The following is a 23,315-nucleotide window of genomic DNA, read 5'->3' on the forward strand; positions in this document are numbered from 1 at the left end:
GCTGGTGTTCAAATATTAAAAGCAGTAATGAAGGGATAGAGCTGGGACAGGCGGCTGGGAGCCAGGACTCCTGGGTTCCATCCTCGGCTCTGGGAGGAGAGTGAGATATAGAGGGTCTCGAAGCCAGGACTCCTGGGCTCTATCCCAGCTCTGGGAGCAGAGTGAGGTGTAGAGGGGCTCAGAGTCAGGACTGCTGGGATCTATTTCCAGCCCCATAAGCAATATGCAGCCTGCCCCCATTGCAGAGAGCCCCAGTGAGAAGGGGGGGAAGTCAGCAGGATGCTGGTGCTGGGGTTCCTGAGAGAGCATCTGCCCCCAACCCCCTCCTGTCTGCACCCACTTCTACTTTCACATTCCCGTGCATGCAGCTTCCCCAGGCTCTGAGTCACAAACCCTGGGGAACCCGGGCTGCAGGGTCGGAGACCCAGGCTCCGTGCCCCCCTCTGCAGGTCTAGGGGTGAGTGGAACTGGGGAGGGAGCTGGATGGTCTATGGCAACTGGCGTGACCCTCAATCCCGACCCACAGCCCTTTGCTATCCCAGCCCTTGCTCCCTGTCCCCGCAGCTGTGAGAGTGCCCTCCAGCCCAAGCATTGTCCCACCACAGGGCTCCCCGACCATGGGGACCACACTGGATGTGTTGGCTCTGGGGGCCACGTACATCAGGGGATTCCCCAGCTCTCATCTCTCAGCCTCCTTCCCGAGAACACCTGAGGGCATCAGAGGGATGGTGGGAAATGGAACTCCTGGGGGTTTCCCCTTCCCCATATGGGTAATTTTGGCCGGCAAGGAGGGCAGATACACGAGGTTGAGCACATATGTGCAAACTTCTCACCCATAGTCCAACTGCGCTCACTCCATTGCCCCCTATGGAGTTGGGACAGCACAAAGTGAGTGTGGCCCCCAAGGGATGGGGATGGAGTCTGGATCTCTCGGGGCCGGCCCCTTCCCCTCCAGCCCTGGGCAACAGGGCCCGTCCCACCCTGCTCTGGCAGGGGATGGTACATGGGCCTCGGGGTAATCCAAGCTGAGACTCACCCAGCTCACTGCAGTGGATGGTGTAGGGGCAGGCAGAAGTGAGAGGCCCATCCCATTAAACAGGAAAAGACGAGGCGGGGGGAAGGTGTGAGTGGCCCAATTCACATGTGAGGAGGGGAACGTAGGGACAGGTCCCTACCAATCTCACCAGAATGAAGAGGATGGAGGATCCGTAACACTGACAAGGAGGAGAGTCCCAGCTGCAGAAGGAGCAGGGTGGAGCGGGGGAGGGGGCAAGGCAGCTTTGGGGCAGGGAGGGCAGCATTAGCGCCCCCCGTGTCTGCAGAGGGGGAGCCATGAGCTCTCTGCAGCACCCCCACCCCAGGGATGATTTACTCACATCCAGTTCCACTGGGTCCCTGCAGAAGCAGCCCCTCACCGTGCGGGGGTGACACCATCACTGGGGGGAAGGGGGGAGGGGCTGAGCCAACGGGCTGCAAAGAATGGGGTGTTTGGAGGCAAAGCACACATCTGTGGAATTTAAAAGCCAGTTTCAGGATTTTGAAATCTTTTTCAGCCAAACACATGATTCTTAGAGGAAATCTCAGGATTTATTAGTGAATATCGGAAGGGAGGGCGTTGCCGATATCATGACATTCACATTAAATCTCGGGATTTTTTAGCAAATCCTGGAATCACAGATCCACAGGTGAGAAGAGACCTCACGGGTCATCTAGTACAACTCCTGCCAAGGTGTAGGATTGGTTGGGTCTAACCCATCCAAGACATGCTGTCCAGCCTCCTCTCAAAACCCTCCAGGGAAGGAGCTTTCATGACCTCCATGGGTGGTTGGTCCCTTGTCCGACTTCTCTCACAGCTGGGGAGTTTTCTATGAGATTTAATCTCAATTGACTCTACTGTAGTTTGAACCTGTTGCCCCTCATCCTGCCCTGTGGGGCGAGAGAGAACAATCTTCTTGATGGCAGCCTTTCCAATATTTGCAAACCGCGATAATGTCCCCTCCCACCCCACCAATCTCCTTTCCAAATTAACCATGCCAAGTTCCTTCCGGATGTGCCCCTAGGGCTTCCATACCACCACTTTCATCATCTTTATCCCTCGCCTCTGGACCTTTTCCAGTTTCTCTACATCCTTTCTATACATTGGTGGCCAAAACTGGACACAGTCCTCCAGCCGAGGCATAGAGTGGTACTGTCACCTCCCGTGACTTGCATGCTCTGCCTCTGTTCATGCAACCTAAAATTGCATTTGCTTTTTTGCAACAGCATTGCATTGATGACTCATGTCATGGCTGTGATCCGCCACAACTCCCAGCTCCTTTTCAGCAGTGCTGCAGCCAGGCCAGTTCTTCCCCATCCTGTATTTGTGCATTTGTGTTTTCTTCCCTAAATGGAGCATCTTCCATTTGTCCTTCATGCATTTCATTGTGTCCTCTACAGCCCAATTCTCCAATTATCAATATTCCTCTGAATTTTAGCTCCATCTTCCAAAGTGTTGGCAACCCCCACTAGCTTTGTGTCATCTGCAGATTTGATCAGTCTGCTCCCTAGTCCTACATCCAGGTCATTGATAAAGATGTTAAACAACACGGGACCCAGAACAGATCCCTGTGGAGCCCCACTTGAGACGTCCCTCGAATCCCATGTCATTCTAGTAACAGTTACTTCTTGTTTGTGGTTGTTTAACCAGTTCTGTTCCACCAAGCCCACATTTCTCCATAAAAATGGCTATATTGGGTGAGACCAAAGGATAATCTAGCTCAGTATCCTGTCTTCCGACAGTGGCCAGTGCCAGGTGCCCCAGAGGGAATGAACAGAACAGGTAATCAACAAGTGATCCATCACCTGTCACCCATTTTATAGACCTCTATCATAGCCCCCCTTAGTCGTCTCTTCTCCAAGCTGAACAGTCCCAGTTTTATTAATCTCTCCTTTTATGAAAGCTGTTCCACACCCATAATCATTTTTGTTGCACTTTTCTGAGCCTTTTCAAATTCCAGTTTGCGATAGGCCCACCAGATCTGCATGCAGTATTCAAGATGTGAGTGTACCATGGATTTATATAGAGGCAATATGATATTTTCTGTCTTATTATCTATCCCTTTCTTAATGATTTTTGATGGCTGCTGTACATTGAGTGGGTGTTTTCAGAGAACTATCCAGAGTGATTCTCAGATCTCTTCCTTGAGCAGTATCAGCTAATTTGTACCCCATCACTTTATATGTATTGTTGGGATTATGTTGCCCAATGTGCATAACTTTGCATTTATTGACATTGAATTTCATCTGCCATTTTGTTATCCAGTCACCCAGTTTTGTAAGATCCCTTTGTAGCTCATCACAGCTAGCTTTGTACTTAACTCTCTTGAGTAGTTTTGTATCATCTGCAAATTTTTTCACCTCACTGTTTACCCCTTTTTCCAGATCCATTTAGGAACAGGTTGAACAGCGCTGGTCCACATACAGAACGCTGGTGGACACCACTGTTTACCTCTCTTCACTCTGAAAATTAGCCATTTATTACTACCCTTTTAACCAATTACTGATCCAGGAGAGGACCTGCCTACTTATCCCATGACACCTTACCTTGCTTAAAAGCCTTTTGGGAGGAAACTTGTCAAAGGCTTTCTGAAAATCTAAGTAAATGGACAAGGTCACCCTTGTTCACATGCTGTTGACTCCCTCCAAAAATTCTAGTAGTTTGGCGAGCCATGATTTCGCTTTACAAAACTGGAGGTTTTATACATTGCTCTAGTAGCTTTCCATCTGTTGAGGTCAGGCTGACTGGCCTATAGTTCCCCGGCTCCTCCTTTTTCCCTTTTTAAAGATGGCCACTCTGTTAGCCCTTCCCCCATCTTCTGAGACCTCTCCTGGCATCCAGGAGTTTGCAAATATTATTGCCAGTGGCTCCAAGATTTCTTTGACTAATTCCTTTAGCACCCGGGGTTGAACAGCTTCCCAACCCACTGATCTGAATTCATTCACAGTGGTCGGAACATCTCTGACGTGTTCTTTACTCATTCCGATTTGCAGCCTTTCCCCTTTGTTGTCCATGGTAACTTCACTGGTCCCTCGCTCACATGTTGGTTTTTTGTGGGAAGACTGAAGCAAAGCAGACACGGAGCAGAGCTGCCTTCCCACCATCTTCTGTCACCAGATCAGGATTTTCTGGCCGCTCTCATGATTCTTAGAGAAAATTTTTTTTCACCAATTTAAGGATTTATTTAGTCCACAATCTCTCGGGACCATCTGGGGATTTGGGGGTTACTGCACTGCCAGCAGCTCCAGATCAGTCCCCTGCAGAGCCTAGCAGTACTGATGGTCCCCCAGGCAGATCTGTCCCCCCCAAACTGCCTCTCCTCTCACACTTCCCACCCCCCGTCTGTCTCTAGGTCTGTCCCAGCCAGACGGCCCAGCCATGGGCAGAGCCCTGCTGCCACAGCATCACGCCGGGGAAAGGGAGCTCCCGCCTCGGGGCCCCCTCTGGAGAGCAGGGGGTCCTGCCACGCTGAGGGTCCTGATCCTCGCCCTGCTCTGGAGGGGTAAGTAAGCAGCTGCTGGAGCCCCAGTGCAGGGGGAAGGGCAGAATCTGCATTAAGCAGTGCCAGGTCTGTCCCATAATGTGAAAGGGAGACTGGCCAGAGGGGGAGGGGAGCCCAGTGCCCCACTGTGGTGCTAGGGGGACACTGAGTGACAGGGAGCGGACAGGAGGCTCCGTGCAGGGAGGAATGAAAACTAAATGGAGTGAGAATTGGTCAAGGACCCAGGGCTGGGCTCACATGGGGCTGTCATTCGGGAGTGAGGGGCACTGATAGACCTCGACAGGGGGATTGATCTCAGGGCTGGGCTCGCTGGGGGCTGCAGGTCAGGAGTGATGGGAACCTGCAGTGCTGGGGGGTGCCGCTCAGGGTTGGTCTCTGCTCTCTATGGGCCCTACTTCCATCCCTCCCCGTCCCCTGCAGGGTCCCTGTCCCAGCCACCTGGATTTACCCTGGTGGTGCCGCAGTCGGTGTCCGTGCAGGAGGGTCTCTGCGTTCTCGTCTCCTGCAACTTCACGTACCCAGCCTCGTATGACACCGACAATCCCTCGGCCCAGCTATACGGAACCTGGTACAAGGAGTCTGCTACTGTGGGCCAGGATCCTCCTGTGGCCAGCAGTGTCCCCAGCGTGTGGTTGTCGCTGGAGACCCAGGGCCGGTTCCTGCTGATGGGGGATCCAGCGCACGGCGACTGCTCCCTGCAAATCAGTGATGCCCGACGGATGGATGTGGGGAGATATTTCCTTTACATCGAGAAAGGCATGTTTGAACACACTTACCGCTCCAATTCCGATGGCACAGACCCTGCGCTCACGATCTCTGTGACAGGTAAAAGCAGCCGCAGTCACTGCTTGTGAGGGTTCCCCCCACTCTGAACTCTGGGGTACAGATGTGGGGACCCACATGAAAGACCCCTTAAGCTTATATTCTACCAGCTTAGGTTAAAAACTTCCCCAAGGCACAAATTCCTTCCCTTGTCCTTGTACAGTATTGCTGCCACCACCACGTGATTTATAGAAAAATTCAGGGCAGGGTAACTTGGAATCCCTATCCGCCCAAAATATCCCCCCCAAGGCCCTTCACCTCCTTTCCTGCGGAGGCTTGAAAATAATACACCAACCAATTGGTTAGCGATGTGAGCACAGACCAGACTCTTTGTCTTCAAGACATTGAAAATCAATCAAGTTCTTAAAAGAAGAACTTTATTTATATATATAAAAAAGAATCACAGCTGCAAAATCAGTTTGGAAGGTAACTTCACAGGTTAAATAAAATATTTAATACACAGAGGATTTCCCTCTGGCCTCAGCTTCACAGTTACAAAAACAGGAATCAAACTACATCTGTAGCATAGGAAAATTCACAAGCTAAAACAAAAGATAACTAACGCCTTTCTCTGCCTACTTACAATTTCTGTGGTTTTAGATCAATTATTCCAGGTATATTTTCAGGAGATCTTGTACCTTCTTGGTCTCTTCCTCCATCCAGAGAGAGAACAACAAAGAGAGAGCAAGAAATAAATCCTCCCCCCACCCCCACAGATTTGAAAGTATCTTCTTTCCTCATTGGTCCTTCTGGTAAGGTTCCAGCTAGGTTATCTGAGTGGATTAATCCCTTACAGGGAAGGTGATTTAGTACAGCTGCCAAAGAGGGATTTTATGCTACTGCATACAGAAAGTTGTTATTCTTCCCTCTATATTTATGACACCGCTCATCAGCCCCCCTGAGCCAGCCAGTCCCCATCCTGGGACCGGATCGGAGCTGGCGCCCCTAAAGGACAAATGCCCCATGTCCCCGAGTGTTTCTCTCCCCTCTCCCCATATCTCAGGGCTGACGGAGGAGCCAGAGATTCAGATCTCGCCGGCGTGGGGGCTGGCAGGGATGGTGTTGGCAGGGGAGCCAGTGACTATGACCTGCACGGCCCCCGGGCGCTGCTCCGGGTCCCCTCCCCAAGTCACCTGGATGGGGCCATTCAGCGACAGAGCCCGGAACATCTCAGCCCAGCTGGCGAATGGCACCTGGGCCCACAGCTCCAAGCTCTGCTTCACACCCACCCTGTTGGACCACGGCAAAGAGCTCATCTGCACTGTCACCTACAGCTCAGCGCAGGGACCTTCCACCCGCAGAACCATCCGGCTCCACGTTGTCTGTGAGTGACCCCCCCCAGCTCCTCCACTTCGGCCCAAGCTCCTTATGCTGGGATCCTACTCCTGGGCTCCCCAGCCCTGCCCTCCAGCCTCTCCCCCAACTCAGCCCTGTGCTGGCATCCCCACCCCGCACCACGCACCGTCAGCCAATTCTACTCCAGCCCCTTCCCTCCACACCTTGCAACAACTTCTCCCTTGGGATCTTTTCCCCTTCCTGTCCCCCTTGGCTATGACTCCCCCCTCTCATACTCACCCCCAGGTCCCCAGGCCAGGGCCGGCTTTAGGCCAATTCAGCCGATTCGGCTGAATTGGGCCCCGCGCCAAGAGGGCCCCGCGCTGCAGCTGTCCATCCCGCCCCCAGCTCACTTCCCCCTCCTCCCCTCCCCTGAACGCCCCGCCCCCTCCCCTGCTTCCCGCGAATCAGAGATTCGTGGGAAGTCCGAAAAGAAGCAGGGGAGAAGGGCTCCGGGGAGGCGCGGCCCGTTCCCGCAGGCCCCAGCGGCTCTGGCCCAGCTTGGCTCCAGCCCGGCCCCCGCGGCTGGGGTCGGGTCCGGTCCGGCCCGGTCCCCGGCGCGGCTCCCGCGGCTCGGCTTGGGTCTCCCCCCGTCTTCCCCACCCCACGGCGCAGCGAGGCTCGGGTCTCCCCCCGTCGTCCCCCCCGCGGTTCGGCTCGGGTCTCCCCCCGTCCCCCCCGCGCGGCGCGGCTCGGGTCTCCCCCCGTCCCCCCACCCCCCCGCAGCGCGGCTCGATTCCTGGGGGCAGGGCTTGCAGCAAGCCCCACCCCCAGGAATCGGGCCCCGCTCTCGCTAAAGCCGGCCCTGTCCCAGGCCCATCTCTTCTGGGATCTTCTCTACCCCTGTGTGGTGTTTTGATGTTGCTTGTAATTATTAGAACTGGGAGCACTGGCTGGTGGGAGTCTGAAAGGACAGGGAATGGAAAGGAGGGGGGAGGAGTTGAGGCAGAGTGAGAGTTACAGAGGTTGCAGCAGCAGCTTGGTAAAGAGGTTTCCACTTTGAAAATAAAGTCCTGTTGAAGTTCGTTAGTACCTTGCCTGTTTGTTACAACCCCGACCTGCCCTGCCCCCAGGATCCTCCTGGGCTGGGATCCACCCTCACATTCCAGTCCCCCCTTGCATGGATTCCCCCCCTCACACCAGCCACCCCAGTTCCCCCTGAGATCCCCCCGGGCTGTACCACCGCATCTCCTCCACCCACTCCCCTTTCTGCCGGAATCGGTGGATGCTTTATATGGGGCAGAGCGTTAATGGGACCAGTCGCTGTCCGGCACTAAACACGCTCCGGGCTCGGGGCCCAGAGACCTCGGCCCGCCCTGCCGCAGGGAAACCCCCATTAAATGTTCTGTGACCCTCGCGCTGCAGATCCAGGGCAGAGGGAAAATCAGTGGCCGCCCTTGAGAGATGAAGGATCGAATCAGGCTTCACTGTAAGGACGGCCCTTGTTCCCTTCAGCCGGAGGGAGATTTAGAAGGACACCGCCCCCTCCCCGACCCCCATGTCTGAGCCCAGGCCCCAGCCCAACCCTGAATGTCTACACAGACGTCAGAGGACACATCCACACATCCTCAAAGACCTGCAGTCTGAGTCCCACGAGCCCGACCCAACGGACCCAGACTCTGAGGTTCGGCACCGCGGGGCTTTGATGGCAGTGTGGACGGACCCTGCCAGGCCTGGCCAGCCAGTACCAGCATCCAGTGGTTCTGAGTCTTAATTTCAGATGCCCCTCTTGTCGCAGCAGGGCAGCAAAATAGCTAGCCCTGGCCGGCCAAGCCAGGAGGCAAAAGCAGAGGGCTGGGGAGAGAAGAACCGAGGGGGGAAGGCAAAGGACCCATGACGGGGGTTTCTGATGTCCCTGGTGGTGGCTGGCTCTGGGGTGGGGGTGTGAGTGGGGTTATTTAGATCCCTGGCTCTGTTCTGCTCTGGGGAAGACATGTTTGGGGAGCAGGACGCTGAATTCCTGGGCGCCTGGTAGACTCTGGCACTGAGATGCTGACAGTCACCCCAGTACCCAGGCTGGAGCAGCCCGGCCCCTCATTAGTGCCTCTGCCAATTAGGCCGCATTTTGACCAAGTGGTTTTGGTCCCTTGGGTTTCCATTTCCCACGGTTCTTGTTCCCCGGCGCGGCCCTAACCCGGCCCCTGGGTTCCTTTAGGGCCTCTTGGGTGGGGCTCAGTCCGGTCTGTCACTTCCCTTCCCCGCCCACGGGTCTTGTGTCACTTCAGGGACTTTCCTATCCCCTAGGGTTACCATACGTCTGGATTTTCCCGGACATGTCCGGCTTTTGGGGGCTCAAATCCCCGTCCGGGGGGAAATCCCCAAAAGCCGGGCATGTCCGGAAAATCGGGAGGTCAGCCGGGCCCGCGGGGAGCCGGGTCAGCCGGGCCGGCGGGGAGCCGGGCCGGCGGGGAGCCGGTCAGCCGGGCCGGCGGGGAGCCGGGCCCGCGGGGAGCCGGTCAGCCGGGCCGGCGGGGAGCCGGGCCCGCGGGGAGCCGGTCAGCCGGGCCGGCGGGGAGCCGGGCCCGCGGGGAGCCGGTCAGCCGGGCCGGCGGGGAGCCGGGCCGGCGGGGAGCCGGTCAGCCGGGCCCGCGGGGAGCCGGGCCGGCGGGGAGCCGGTCAGCCGGGCCCGCGGGGAGCCGGGCCGGCGGGGAGCCGGTCAGCCGGGCCGGCGGGGAGCCGGGCCCGCGGGGAGCCGGTCAGCCGGGCCGGCGGGGAGCCGGGCCCGCGGGGAGCCGGGCCCGCGGGGAGCCGGTCAACCGGGCCCGCGGGGAGCCGGTCAGCCGGGCCGGCGGGGAGCCGGTCAGCCGGGCCGGCGGGGAGCCGGGCCCGCGGGGAGCCGGTCAGCCGGGCCCGCGGGGAGCCGGGTCAGCCGGGCCCGCGGGGAGCCGGGTCAGCCGGGCCCGCGGGGAGCCGGGTCAGCCGGGCCCGCGGGGAGCCGGGCCGGCGGGGAGCCGGTCAGCCGGGCCCGCGGGGAGCCGGGCCCGCGGGGAGCCGGTCAGCTGGGCCCGCGGGGAGCCGGTCAGCTGGGCCGGCGGGGAGCCGGGGCCGGGAGCCGGGGGGTGCGCCGGGCCGGCAGTGCTGGGCGGGCCGGGGGTGGTCGGCCGGGGCCGGCACCCCAGGGCCCGAGCCGACCCAGGCTGGAATCGCCGGGGGGCCAGCCTGGGCCGCGCCTCCTCCCCCACACCCCCCTTACCTGCTTCAGGCTTCCCGCGAATCAAATATTCGCGGGAAGCAGAGGAGGGGGCGGAGACTTTGGGGAGTGGGCGGGGTTGGGCGGGGGGTGTGGGCGGGGCTGGGGGCGGGGCCGGGGGCCGTGGAGTGTCCTCCATTTGGAGGCACAAAATATGGTAACCCTACTATCCCCCAGCTGAGCTCACAGCGAGGGGCCATGTCTAGGCTCAGTGATCACTAGTGACCCCCTGGGTGCTGTCCAGCCCTCCTGATCCCCCTTGTCTGGTTTGTGTTACAGACCCACCTGTGCCCCTCAGCATCACTGGGACCCTGACCAGGAATGGATGCCCCGGTGAGAGGCCACACTGCAAGCCCCGGGAATCAGCAAGTGCCTCCTAGTCATGCTCTGCCCGCGCTCAGGGCCAGGCACGAGGCTCAAACAGGCCAGACTGATCCATGCCTGGAGGGGAGAGCCCAAGGAAGCCATAGGACTGTAGGGAAGGTGGTGGGGGGAGCGGGCCGGTTCCCTCTGTCTCCAGACTCCAGGGTGGTAGTAGCAGGCGCTGGGCTGCAGGGAGTAGATGGGTTACGGACAGATCTCTGCCATGGAGACCTGCTGCGCCCACTCCAGAATTGTGAACGTTTCCACGCCGGGTGACAGGTCCCTGTATAATGAGCCCCAACACCCCACCTCAGAGGTGGCTGCAGCTTGGCACCTTGTTATGGGATCTCTGGGGGAAGCCAACCTGCCTGCTCATGTCTTCCGGTGCTGGAAGTGTCGGGAGCTGAGGGTGATGTTGTGTCTCTGGAGACCCAGGGGGGCAACTCCCTGAGCCTGAGCTGTGAGGCTTTGAGCAGAGCCAAGGCCACCCTGAGCTGGGCCTGGACAAACGGGGCCCTGAGCTCCAGCCAGAATGGGCCGGGCACCTGGAGTTGTTGAATCTCAGCAGAGGGGACGCTGGGGAGTATCGGTGCTGGGCCAAGAATTCCTATGGGTGGGCAAGCTGGGCTCTGCGTGTGCACGTGCAGTGTAGGGCTCTAGGGGGCGCCGTGCCACAGGGAGCAGGGTGGGGCCTCAGTGGGACGTGCTGTTCTGCAGGATGTAGGGCAGAATGTCCATAAGTGCTGCAGGGAGCGGGGCAGGAGTCTATGCTGGAATGTCCCAGGGAAGTTCCAGCTGCTCTGCAAACGTGAGTGGGGTTCAGCTGTGGGACTCCCTGCCACTGGGTGTGAGTGCGGTTAACCCCTGGGACGCTGACACTGGAAAGTAGCAGTGTTAATCCGTGGGACTCCTTGCCACTGAGTACTAGCAAGTGTCACAGGGTGCCCAGCCCCTGTAAACAGAGACAGAGCCAACCCCTCCTGTGCCATAGTTAATTAGCCGCTTCGGGGGCAGCCCCAAGGTGGGCAGCTGAGGCTTGAACTGACTCCTGAGCCATCTACAAGGGCGGTGAGTGCCCAGAGTGAGGGTGGAGAAGCAGGTGAGTTGATGTGAAGTGCAGCTGGCTGAGGATGGGGCCGGATCACTGCCTGGGGCCCAGCCAAAGAGACACCCGAAGGCAGAAGAACCCATGGGACTCCCTGCCACTGGATATTAGCAGGTTAATCTATGGGACTCCCAGCCCCTGAGTATTAGTACAGTTAACCTGTGGGACTCCCTGCCACTGGGTTTCCCTCTCTGACTATTAATTTGTTGCTGTGTCTCCTGCACTCCTCAGACATCCCTCAGCTGCGGACTGGGCTGAACGGATCCTGCCAGCGCGAGGGGCCCAACATCAGCTGCAGCTGCTCTCTGCGCTCCCGCTCCCCACCATGGCTCCAGTGGCAGGTGGCCGGGGAGCCCCTGGCTGGGAACGGCTCATGGGGGGCCCTGCAGGTCAGCTCCTGGGCCCAGGGGGACGAGGCCGTCAGCACCCTGAGCTGGACGGGGAGCGGGGATGGGGGCCCCCAGATCTTCTGCCTGGGCTTCAACACCCACAGGATTTATGCTGTACTGCTGAGCCCACCGGAAACAGGTGAGAGCCCCTCCCCTGTACGGGATGCGAGCTCTGATCTGGCCCCAGGGTGGGGATTGGCTTGCTTGGGAGCATCGAGGATTGGGTCACAGGCCCAGATAACGCCAGCTACAATCGGGCACCAGGGTGGGGTTCGGTGGCTCAGGGCCTGGGGAATTTCCCCTCTAGGGGGCACTGGCTCCAACCCAGCCCCAGGGTGGGGGCTGGCTGGCTCGGGGCAGGAGTTTTAGGGATCTATCCCAGACTCTTGGCTTCTTCCAGCTCCCACAGGTGGCCTCACTCGGGCTTTTATCAAAATCAGCTGCAAACTCGTCTTCGTGGCAACTGGATTCTTCCTGGCCTATTACCTCACCCTGCTCTATTACAGATGGTAATTCAGCTACCGACCCACCCACCAACCTACCCACACACCCATCTACCCACCTACCCATATACCTATCCACCAATCTACCCACCTACATACACACCTACCTACTGTCTATCCACCCACCCCCTCACCCACCCAACTATGTACCTACCCACCTGTCTATGCATCTATTCATCCCCATACACTTATCTATCTAGCTAGCTATCTAGACTTCCAGCCACATAACTACCCCAGAATCTCTCTCTCCCAGGAGACCTTGCTGCTGTCATGGAAGCAGAAGGAAGGACCCACCAGGAGCCTGGGAATCCAGGGTGCCTGAGTCCGGCATGTAGATCGGGCCATTCCTCAGCCACCGAAAAGCCGACAAGAAATTGGAATCTCAGGGGACTGAGGAACTGGAGAATGATACCTCAGCTGGGGGGACTGTCACTCCAGGTGAGGCCAACGGGCCCATCTAGCCTGATATCCTGCCCCCTCCCTTCCCTCTGAATCAGACCCATGGGCCTGGGAAGCACGTGGAAACTGACTTTAATATTTATATGACCATGTGACTTTATTAATATGAACTGTGACCGTATAGATCATTGTTGCAACCAAGGTCATATAGTGGCATCAAATCTTGTACAAGGGAGGTCAAGTAAGGTGTCTATGAGGAGGTTAGGATTTCCTGGTTATGATTATGCTTTCTGTATGCAGGTGTCGTTTTTGTATTTAAAATTATAAATATTGGCTCTATCCTGTCTGTGTTTCAAACTTGTGCCATGCTACTGGGTGACACCCCAGACAGTTTGGCATCAGCACAGCCTAGCCTGCTTGATGGCCCATTAAGGACCATCAGCTACACAACTGACCCATTGAGAGAAGGCAGATATACCTTGTGACTCAGCAAGGCATGCAGGGACATGCCTAGGGGCAGAACTGTGAAGTTTTTCTGTGCTGGGTAGCTTGTGTTTGGAACAAAGGAAGCAGAACCCGCATGGCAAAAGGACTATAAAAGGCAGCTGCAACATCTAAATTGTGTCTTCAATCCTGCTTCTTACCTCTGGAGGAACCTTACTGTAAACTGAAGCTCTGAACAAAGGACTGAGGACCCATCCCAGCTGGGGATGCTCCAGAGACTTGATTTTGAACCTGCAGTTTATTCCATCACTGCTACAAGCCTGAACCAAGAACTTTGCTATTACTGTATGTAATTGATTCCATTTAACCAATTCTAGCTCTCATCTGTATTTCTTTCCTTTTATGAATAAACCATTAGATTTTAGATTCTAAAGGATTGGCAACAGTGTGATTTGTGGGTAAGATCTAACTTGTATATTGATCTGGGTCTGGGGCTTGGTCCTTTGGGATCAGGAGAACCTTTTTCTTTTACTGGGTGTAGTAGTTCCAGGGTGGGGCTCGTCCCTTCCTGGGGCGCCTGGGAGCCAGGCCGCCCCGCTACAAAGCGAATAACAGTTAGGGCCCCGACCTTTGGGTAGGGGCTGAGCACACAATTGATAGTTCAGAGCTCAACCTTTGTGCAGGGACTGAGCACACAGTTAACAGTTCAGGACTCAGGCCCTTATGCAGGGACTGAGCACACACTTAACAGCTCCGGCCCTAGGTCAGGGCAGGGCAGCAAACCAATAGTCAGTCAGGGGTCCAGGCCCCTTAGACAAGGAGGAGGAGAGACTGCCACCCGGCGCGGGGTGGCAGGGGGGGGAACACAGGCCCACCCACTCCACTGTGTTCCAGCCCGGGGCCCTATCCGCAGCAGTCCGTCTGCCGCGCAGTCAGTGGGGATCCTGACCGCAACACACTGACATGGGTTCGGGGTCTGCTATCCCCGGGCCACTTCCCATCTCCTCCTCCATGGGTACCTGTTCCTCCTGAGTTCCGTCTGCTGGGTCGCAGATCATGGGCTCCTCCGGGCCCCAAGCACCAGGTAGGTCTGTCGCTCCCTCTGGGCCCTTGGCGGGGGGAAGCTCAGACCGCTCCTCGGGGTACCGGGCTCTCGGCAGGCTCGGCCAGTCCTCCTCAGGGTACCGGGCTCTCGGCAGGCTCGGCCAGTCCTCCTCAGGATACCGGGCTCTCGGCAGGCTCGGCCAGTCCTCCTCAGGGTACCGGGCTCTCGGCAGGCTCAGGTCCGCAGGAGCTTGGGCACCAGCGTCTGTCCTCTCCCGCTGCCGGCCAGCTACTGAGCGCTGTGGCCTGGCCTTTATACTTCCTGTCCCGCCCCTTGACTTCCGGGGGGCGGGGACAGGCCGCGGTGGCTCCGCCCACTCAGGCGGCTGTTCTGGCTCATCGCTTCCTGGGGCGCCTGGAAGCCAGGCCGCCCCGCTACACTGGGGTATTGGTTTTCATAACCAGTCATCCCCATAAAGAGCGGCGCTGGTGGTGACACTGGGAAACTGGAGTGTCTGAGGGAGTGTATGATTTCTGGTTAGCCAGTGGCGTGAAACCAAAGTCCTCTCTGTTTGGCTGGTTTGCTGTGCCTTGGTAACAAAGGATACCCAGCCTTGGGCTGTGACTGCCCTGCTCTATGCAATTGATCCTGAATTGACTTTCTCAGTTGTGTCCCGCCAGAGGCCGCATCATTACAGACCAGTAGATGATCTGTTTGTTGCCCTGATGGTTATGACTTTGTTTGCTCTGTGATGACCGCAAGGCACCCAGATACCCCAGTGACAATCACAGTATGAGACCCTCTAGAGAACAGAGCAGACCAGCTGATGCTAGTTACCTGTCCCTGCAAGACAACGCCCAGCCCAGCAGCTCTGACTCTGTTCCCAGCCAGCCCGGGGGGAGAAAGTTTCACAGAAAAACTTTTTTTGGTGCAAAATGCAAATTCGGCAACACCAAAACTTTGTGTGAATCCAGGTCGATTTTGCTGAATTCTTCATTTGGTGAAAAAACTCCCCAAATTCCGCAAAATTGAAAGATATTTTTTAGGCGTTATCAAAAAGAAACATTTCATTCTCTCTATTCAAAAGCACTGTATGGGTAGAAATTTCCCGTAATTTGATTGTTTTAATTAAATCTCAAATGCTAAAAAAAGAACGTTTTATCCTCAAACCAAATCTATTTCTGACCGTCTAGTTCGCTGAAAATGTTGAGACTAATTTTCATTTTCAGTTTCACATGAAAAGATGTTTTTCCCCCTGACTTTTGCTTCCCTCCAAATTTATCAAATTATGCTTTCAGATTGATGTCCCAATATTTTTTTTTCAAATGTTTGGTTCGCCAAAAATTTGAACATTTTTTCTTTTTTTTCAACCCAATCAGTTTTCTGTTTACTAAAAATTGTTGACAATTTTTTGTTTCAAGCCACTAGCCAGGTGCAGAATGGGCCACTGGGCCTTTCCCCTCTTGTGGGCGATGGATTGGATCCAGCCCCAGGGAGGGGGACTGGCTGGCTCAGGTGCCAGAAGTGGGATACCAGTGACATTGTGTGCAGGCTGTGTTGCTCGGTAGCTGTAATGAACAATTTCCCCTTGGTGATGTACAGATAATAGCAGCCCCACGTCCTCGATGCAGAAGGAGCAGCCCCCTTCTCCAGGTACCCCAGCATCCAGAAGTGGCTCTGCACCTCCCCCAACACCTCTGGGTAGGGGATGTTGGCAGTGACACATTTCCCTCAGAAGATGTCTGCTTTACCCAATGAACCAAAGACCACAGATCCCCCCACCATCCGATCTGGGCCCTGTCAATGGCCTGAATATGCAGGGGATAATGAAGCAAAGAATTACCCAAGCTCACACCAATTTTGGGACCCTCGGGTCCAGGTGTGGGCTCTGGGCATAGAATCCTTCATAAGAGAGGTGGGATGGGAGGAACAGGCTATTCTGGAGGGAACCACCGGATGGCGCAGTTACACAAAGCCAAACATAATCTTAGGGCAGGTCTTCACTACAGAGGGGGTCTATTTAAGATACACAAATTCAGCTACGCGAATAGCGTGGCTGAATTCGACATATCGGAGCCAACTTACCCCGCTGTGAGGATGATGGCAAAATCGACCTCTGCGGCTCCCCTTCGACGGCACTTACTCCAACCTCCGCTGGTGGAGTAAGCGCGTCGATTTGGGGATCAATTGTCGCGTCCAGATGAGACGCGATAATTCGATCCCCGAGAGATCGATTTCTACCCGCTGATTCAGGCGGGTAGTGTAGACCTAGTCTTAGTGTGTGAGCAAGTGTTAAGTCTTTGGAGAAATGCTGGATTGATTGTGTTCAGTATTTTTATGTAGCTGTAAACCTACCTCTTTCTCTCTCTCTCTCTTTATATACATGTATATGTGTGTGTGTGTATCTATATGTACTATTATGTTATTATATATCTACGCATATATATATACACACACACACACAAAGTATATATAGACTATATATCTAATTATGCTCTGTTTTATGTTAATGTAATATATATATATATATGTATGCACACACACACACACACACACACACACACATATATATATATACACAGAGAGAGAGAGTGAGTACATATATAGAGAGTGTGCCACACATACACAGGATATATACATAGGTTGACTATTATTTTAGGATATATTTTATATAATGATGCTAATTATATTTTGTTTGTTGTATTAAAACTATTACTATGGTTCTTGAGTCCAGTAACCCAACAGTCACCCCTCCCACCGTTTCTGTCCTTGATCAGTGCAGCTCCCCAGAGTTCAGAAGTTTATCTGCAGAGTTTACCTCCCAGCCTGGGTGGAAGTGGGGAGAGGTATGGGGGGCATCTTAAATGCTTCGCTGCTCAGGTTGATTCCCGATCGCCATGCCTCTCCATTGGGTTCTGCTGCTGTCTTCACTGCCAACCGCTCCTCTTCACCAGACGTCCTACTAGCCACTTACCAACTTGTCTTCAGGGCCCCACCACCACACTTAACACAGCTCTTAGTAACTTCAGCTCTTTAAAAAGAAGAACAGGAGTACTTGTGGCACCTTAGAGACTAACAAATTTATTACAGCATAAGCTTTCGTGGACTACAGCCCACTTCTTCGGATGCATATGGAATGGAACATATATTGAGGAGATATATATACACACATACAGAGAGCATAAACAGGTGGGAGTTGTCTTACCAACTCTGAGAGGCCAATTAATTAAGAGAAAAAAAACTTTTGAAGTGATAATCAAGCTAGCCCAGTACAGACAGTTTGATAATAAGTGTGAGAGTACTTATAAGGGGAGATAGAGTCAATGTTTGTAATGGCTCAGCCATTCCCAGTCCTTATTCAATCCTGAGTTGATTGTGTCTAGTTTGCATATCAATTCTAGCTCAGCAGTCTCTCGTTGGAGTCTGTTTTTGAAGTTTTTCTGTTGTAATATAGCCACCCGCAGGTCTGTCACTGAATGACCAGACAGGTTAAAGTGTTCTCTCTCTCTACGCAAAAGAATTAATGGACACAAATCTGACATCAGGAATCAAAATACTCAAAAACCAGTGGGAGAACACTTTAACCTGTCTGGTCATTCAGTGACAGACCTGCGGGTGGCTATATTACAACAGAAAAACTTCAAAAACAGACTCCAAAGAGAGACTGCAGAGCTAGAATTGATATGCAAACTAGACACAATCAACTCCGGTTTGAATAAGGACTGGGAATGGCTGAGCCATTACAAACATTGAATCTATCTCCCCTTGTAAGTATTCTCACACTTCTTATCAAACTGTCTGTACTGGGCTAGCTTGATTATCACTTCAAAAGTTTTTTTTCCCTTCATTAATTGGCCTCTCAGAGTTGCTAAGACAACTCCCACCTGTTTATGCTCTCTGTATGTGTGTATATATATCTCCTCAATATATGTTCCATTCTATATGCATCCGAAGAAGTGGGCTGTAGTCCACGAAAGCTTATGCTGTAATAAATTTGTTAGTCTCTAAGGTGCTACAAGTACTCCTGTTCTTCTTTTTGCGGATACAGACTAACACGGCTGTTACTCTGAAACCTGTCAGCTCTTTAATGATCTCAGCTCTCAGTGTGGGGGCGGGGGCAGTGCTGGCACACTCAGAACCTCTCTCTCAAAATAGATCTAATGCTTAGACGTAGGAAACAGTGAGTTCAGCTCTGCAGCATGTAAGAAGACTCCTAATGGAGTCAAAGTTAGCTCTGTTATTACACCGTGGAGAGAGGAGAGATCAAAGTGGTGTTTGGAGCCCTCAGAAGGGAGCCCACACACCAGGTATCATAGAATATCAGGGTTGGAAGGGACCTCAGGAGGTATCTAGTCCAACCCCCTGCTCAAAGCAGGACCAACCCCAACTAAATAATCCCAGCCACGGATTCGTCAAGCCTGACCTTAAAAACCTCTCAAGAAGGCGATTCCACCACCTCCCTAGGGAACCCATTCCAGTGCTTCACCACCCTCCCAGTGAAAAAGGTTTTCCTAATATCCAACCTAAACCTCCCACACTGCAACTTGAGACCATTACTCCTTGTTCTGTCATCTGCTACCACTGAGAACAGTCTCGATCCATCCTCTTTGGATCCCCCATTCAGATAGTTGAAAGCAGTTATTAAATCCCCCTCACTCTTCTCTTCTGCAGACTAAATAATCCCAGCTCCCTTAGCCTCTCCTCCTAAATCATGTGCTTCAGGCTCCTAATCATTTTTGTTGCCCTCCACTGGACTCTCTTCAATTTTTCCACATCCTTCTTGTAGTGTGAGGCCCAAAACTGGACACAGTACTCCAGATGAGGCCTCACCAATGTCAAATAGATCACGTCCCTCAATCTGCTGGCAATACAGCCCAAAATGCCATTAGCTTTCTTGGCAACAAGGGCACACTGTCGACTTATATCCAGCTTCTCGTCCACAGTAACCCCTAGGTCCTTTTCTGCAGAACTGCTGCCTAGCCATTCGGTCCCTAGTCTGTAGCAGTGCATGGGATTCTTCCGTCCTAAGTGCAGGACTCTGCACTTGTTCTTGTTGAACCTCATCAGCTTTCTTTTGGCCCAATCCTCTAATTTGTCTAGGTCCTTCTGTATCCTATCCCTGCCATCCAATGTATCTACCACTCCTCCCAGTTTAGTGTCATCTGTAAACTTGCTGAGGGTGCAGTCCATGCAAACCTCCAGATCATTATAGAAGATATTGAACAAAACCGGCCCCTGGACCGACCCTTGGGGCACTCCACTTGATACCGGCTGCCAACTAGACATGAAGCCATTGATTTCTACCCATTGAGCCCGAAGATCTAGCCAGCTTTCTATCCACCTTATAGTCCATTCATCCAGCCCATACTTCTTTAACTTGCCAACAAGAATACTTTGCTAAAGTCAAGGAATAAGACATCCACTGCTTTCCCTGCATCCACAGACCCAGTTATCTCATCAGAGCAAGCGATTAGGTTAGTGAGGCAAGACTTGCCCTTGGTGAATCCATGCTGACTGTTCCTGATCACCTTCTTCTCCTCTTAGTGCTTCCAAATTGATTCCTTGAGGACCTGCTCCATGATATTTCCAGGGACTGAGGTGAGGCTGACTGGCCTGTAGTTCCCCGGATCCTCCTTCATTCCTTTTTAAAAGATGGGCACTACAATAGCCTTTTCCCAGTCTTCCGGGACCTCCCCTGATCGCCATGAGTTTTCAAAGATAACGGCCAATGGCTCTGCAATCACATCCACTAACTCCTTTAGCACCCTCGGATGCAGCGCATCCGGCCCCATGGACTTGTGCTCATCCAGCTTTTCTAAACAGTCCTGAACCACTTCTTTCTCCACAGAGGGCTGGTCACTTTCTCCCCATACTGTGCTGCCCAGGGCCCTTGTTCGTGAAGACAGAGGCAAAAAAAGCATTGAGTACATTAGCTTTTTCCACATTCTCTGTCACTAGGTTGCCTCCTTTATTCAGTAAGGGACCCACACTTTCCTTGACCAACTTCTTGCTGCTAGAAGAAATCCTTCTCTTACTCAGGGCACCGTCTGGCCAGTTCTCCAAACCATCCCACATCAGCACCTCCTCAGGTAGATGATCCTGCACCCAAACTCTTTGGGGCCCTCCTTGGTCCCGCATTTCAGATGGATTCTCACTACAGGCACCTTAACTGGGTCCGACCACCCCCCTAAGGGTTAGGCATGTATTGGGTACTATCTGGTGCGGGTCCACCACCTCTGCCATGTCAGCATCACCTCCACGTCCATGTCTCACTGCCCCTGGACCTGCCTTCCATCTACTTCAATGGGGATGAGGTGACAACTGTCTCACCGGGCTCTGCCCTGCCACTGCCCTCGCCTCTTCTCCTGTCCCCCCGCTGTCTGGAGGACCAAGATTCAGGCCTCTCTGTCCCCATCAGCACCCGGCCAGCAGCTTCCCCCTCCCCGGGCCACTCACACCTCTGGGCAAGGCAACCTGGCTGACAGCCGTCCTGCCCTGCTGGTTGTGCCCACGCTGAGCTGGGGTCCCAGCTCCCACCGGGCTCCGCTCAGTCTGCACTGTCCCAGTGAGGGCAGGCAGCGAGCCCGCGGCTTTGGTCTCAGCATCAGAGCCAGCGTGAGACACCTCCCCCGTGTGGGAGCATCTCCCCTCCCCGCGCTCAGCTCCAGGGGTCTGGCTATAGACAGGCAGGGACTCCTAGCTGGGCAGCTCTTCCCTCCTGCTTCCTGTGTCTGCCCAGGAATCTGAGCCCTGCGCAGGGGAATGGCCCCCTGTCACGCGGCCCCTCACATCTGGGGCGGTTGCCCCACCCCAACAAGAGTCTGTCGCTCCCAGAATCTCTCCACCACTGGAATGTCTCCCCATTGACCACCCCTGTCCGCTCCCACTGGGGGCCAGAAGGGCCTGCCCCAGGGGTACAGGCAGACATATCCACTGGGCTCAGAGGGGACCCGTCTGCCACCCTCCCTCCCCTGGCCAGCTCTGCCCATGGGGTGGTGGGTGGCTGCTTCCTCCCCAGGGCTAGTCACAACTCGGAACCAGGTTACCCGCTGTCTCCCTTCCGCCACGTTAACCCTTTGAGGTTGTCCTGGGCCAAGATTTCCTGTGTCTGTGGGCCCTGCACCCCTGCCCTCTCTGCCCGCAGCAATCACATCTCCGGTCTCTGACATCCCCTGGAGACGTCCGGCCCCTCGGCCTCTCCTCCACCTCCGGGTTTCCCTGAGTCCCGACACTGGAATGCCTTGGTGGGTTCGAGCTCCTTCACTGTGTGCCACAATTACAACCCAGGGACCCCAAGCTGTCCCGGATTCCCAGGCCGGGTCTCTCGGCTCCGTACTGCCCCTGGGAGGAACCCCCTACAGGGTGACAGCCCGTCTCGGTGGTGCACTCCCCTGGGGGGTTAGACCCTTGGCCCCACCGCCTCCTGGGACCACACCTCTGAGCCTTCAGCAGCCTGGCTCTGCCGTGGGCCCCCTCAGGGAGTCCCCAAGCCCTTTACCCCTAGAGCCTGCTCCCCCACAGGAAGTAACGGCCCCCGATGTCTACCCTGCAGTGACTCTCAGCCAGCGTCACACAGGAGGTTTATGGAACGTCTGAACCCAGCACAGGCAGTTCTCAGGGCCCTCGGGCCTGGCCAGTCTCAGCACCGGCCAGCTGGGTCTCACCCCTTTCCAGTATCTCAGGCCCCTCTTTCTCCCCAGTCCAGAAGCGACATCCTTCCAGCCGAGCCCCCTATATGCCCTCCCCCACAGCCCCTCCTCCACCCTTTGTCTTCGATCCCAGGTGAACAGGTCACCTGGGTCCCCTCTCTTCCATCCTTTGTCCCCAATGGCCAGAACCAGCTTGCCAGGTCACCGGGGCCCTCTCTTCTCCTCCCTTTGTCCTCCCACTGGCCAGAACCGGCTGGCTCCCATGATGGGCTGGGCCTCTGGATGGTTGCTAAGTTCCGCAATGTCCAGAGTCCCTGTTGCCAGGTGAGGTCACACCTGGACCTCTGCAATCACAATCCTCCTCTGGTAGCTTTCCAGGTGTGGAGGTCAGGCTGACTGGTCTATAGTTCCCCGGCTCCTCCATTTCCCCCTTTTAAAGATGGCCCCTCTGTCAGCCCTTCCCCCCGTCTTCTGGGACCTCTCCTGGCATCCAGGAGTTTGCAAATATTATTGCCAGTGGCTCCAACTAATTCCTTCAGCCCCCTGGGTTGAACAGCGTCCCACCCCAATTATTTGAATTCATTCACATTGGTCAGAACTTCTCTGACGTGTTCTTTACTTATCCCGATCTGCAGCCCTTCCCCTTTGTTGTCCATGTTGTTTTTGTGGGAAGACTGAAGCAAAGCAGGCACTGAGCAGCACTGCCTTTCCACCATCTTCTGTCACCAGCTCGGGATTTTATAACCGATCTCATGATTCTTAGAGAAAATCTCAGGATTTTTTCACCAATTTATAGATTGTTTTTTTAGCCCACGATCTCTCGGGACTTTCTGGTGATTTGGAGGATCACTGCACTGCCAGCAGCCCCAGATCATCCCCCTGCAGAGCCCAGCTGTACTGATGGTCCCCAAGGCAGATCTGCATCCCCAAACAGCCTCTGCTCTCACACTTCTCACCCCCCGTCTGTCTCTAGGTCTGTCCCAGCCGGACGCCCCAGCCATGGACAGAGCCCTGCTGCCACAGCAGGATGCCAGAAAAGGGAAGCTTCCAGCTGAGGGTGTCCCCTGGAGATTAGGGGGTCCTGCCTCCACTGTGGCCACGTTGAGGGTCCTGATCCTCGCCCTGCTCTGGAGGGGTAAGTAAGCGGCACCTGCAGCCCCAGTGCAGGGGGAAGGGCAGAACCTGCACTAAGCGGGGCCAGGTCTGCCCCAGAACTTGAAAGGGAGACTGGCCAGAGGGGGAGGGAACCCCAATGTCCCAGTGCGGTGCTAGGGGGCGCTGAGTGACAGGGAGCGGGCAGGGGGCTCGATGTAGAGAGGAATGGAAACTAAATGGAGTGAGATTTGGTCAAGTACTCAAGGCTTGGCCATCAGGGGGCTGCAGGTCAGGAGTGAGGGGCACCGGCAGAGCTGTGGTGGCGGGGTTTGAGCTCAGGACTGGGCTAGCAGAGGCTGCAGGTTGAGAGTGAGGGGCAAAGGCAGAGGTGGGTGCGGGGAGCTCAGGGTTGGTCTCTGTTCTCTGTGGGCCCCACTT

At 55.0% G+C, this 23,315-nt stretch overlaps 1 protein-coding gene across 1 annotated transcript; it reads left to right on the forward strand.

Annotated features, from left to right (window-relative positions):
* The first annotated feature begins 390 nt into the window (after positions 1-390).
* Positions 391-13,521, forward strand: LOC135976766 (sialic acid-binding Ig-like lectin 12). The gene is made up of 8 exons (XM_065574114.1): positions 391-457; positions 4,389-4,538; positions 4,959-5,363; positions 6,364-6,684; positions 10,165-10,218; positions 11,585-11,881; positions 12,152-12,251; positions 12,499-13,521. The coding sequence occupies exons 2-8, from the start codon at positions 4,415-4,417 to the stop codon at positions 12,578-12,580; spliced, it is 1,383 nt and encodes a 460-aa protein (XP_065430186.1). The 5' UTR covers positions 391-457; positions 4,389-4,414; the 3' UTR covers positions 12,581-13,521.
* Positions 13,522-23,315: the final 9,794 nt, after the last annotated feature.

The sequence above is a fragment of the Chrysemys picta genome, chromosome 20 (genome assembly GCF_011386835.1).
Source record: "Chrysemys picta bellii isolate R12L10 chromosome 20, ASM1138683v2, whole genome shotgun sequence".
NCBI classification, from domain to species: Eukaryota; Metazoa; Chordata; order Testudines; family Emydidae; genus Chrysemys; species Chrysemys picta.

Bases quoted from the DNA above. Each gene is read 5' to 3' on its own strand.
- LOC135976766 (XM_065574114.1), top strand. From the start codon at position 4,415: ATGGGCAGAGCCCTGCTGCCACAGCATCACGCCGGGGAAAGGGAGCTC. The intron at 6,685-10,164 runs GTGAGTGACCCC...TTTGTGTTACAG, and splicing joins CATCCGGCTCCACGTTGTCT to ACCCACCTGTGCCCCTCAGC. The intron at 12,252-12,498 runs GTAATTCAGCTA...TCTCTCTCCCAG, and splicing joins ACCCTGCTCTATTACAGATG to GAGACCTTGCTGCTGTCATG.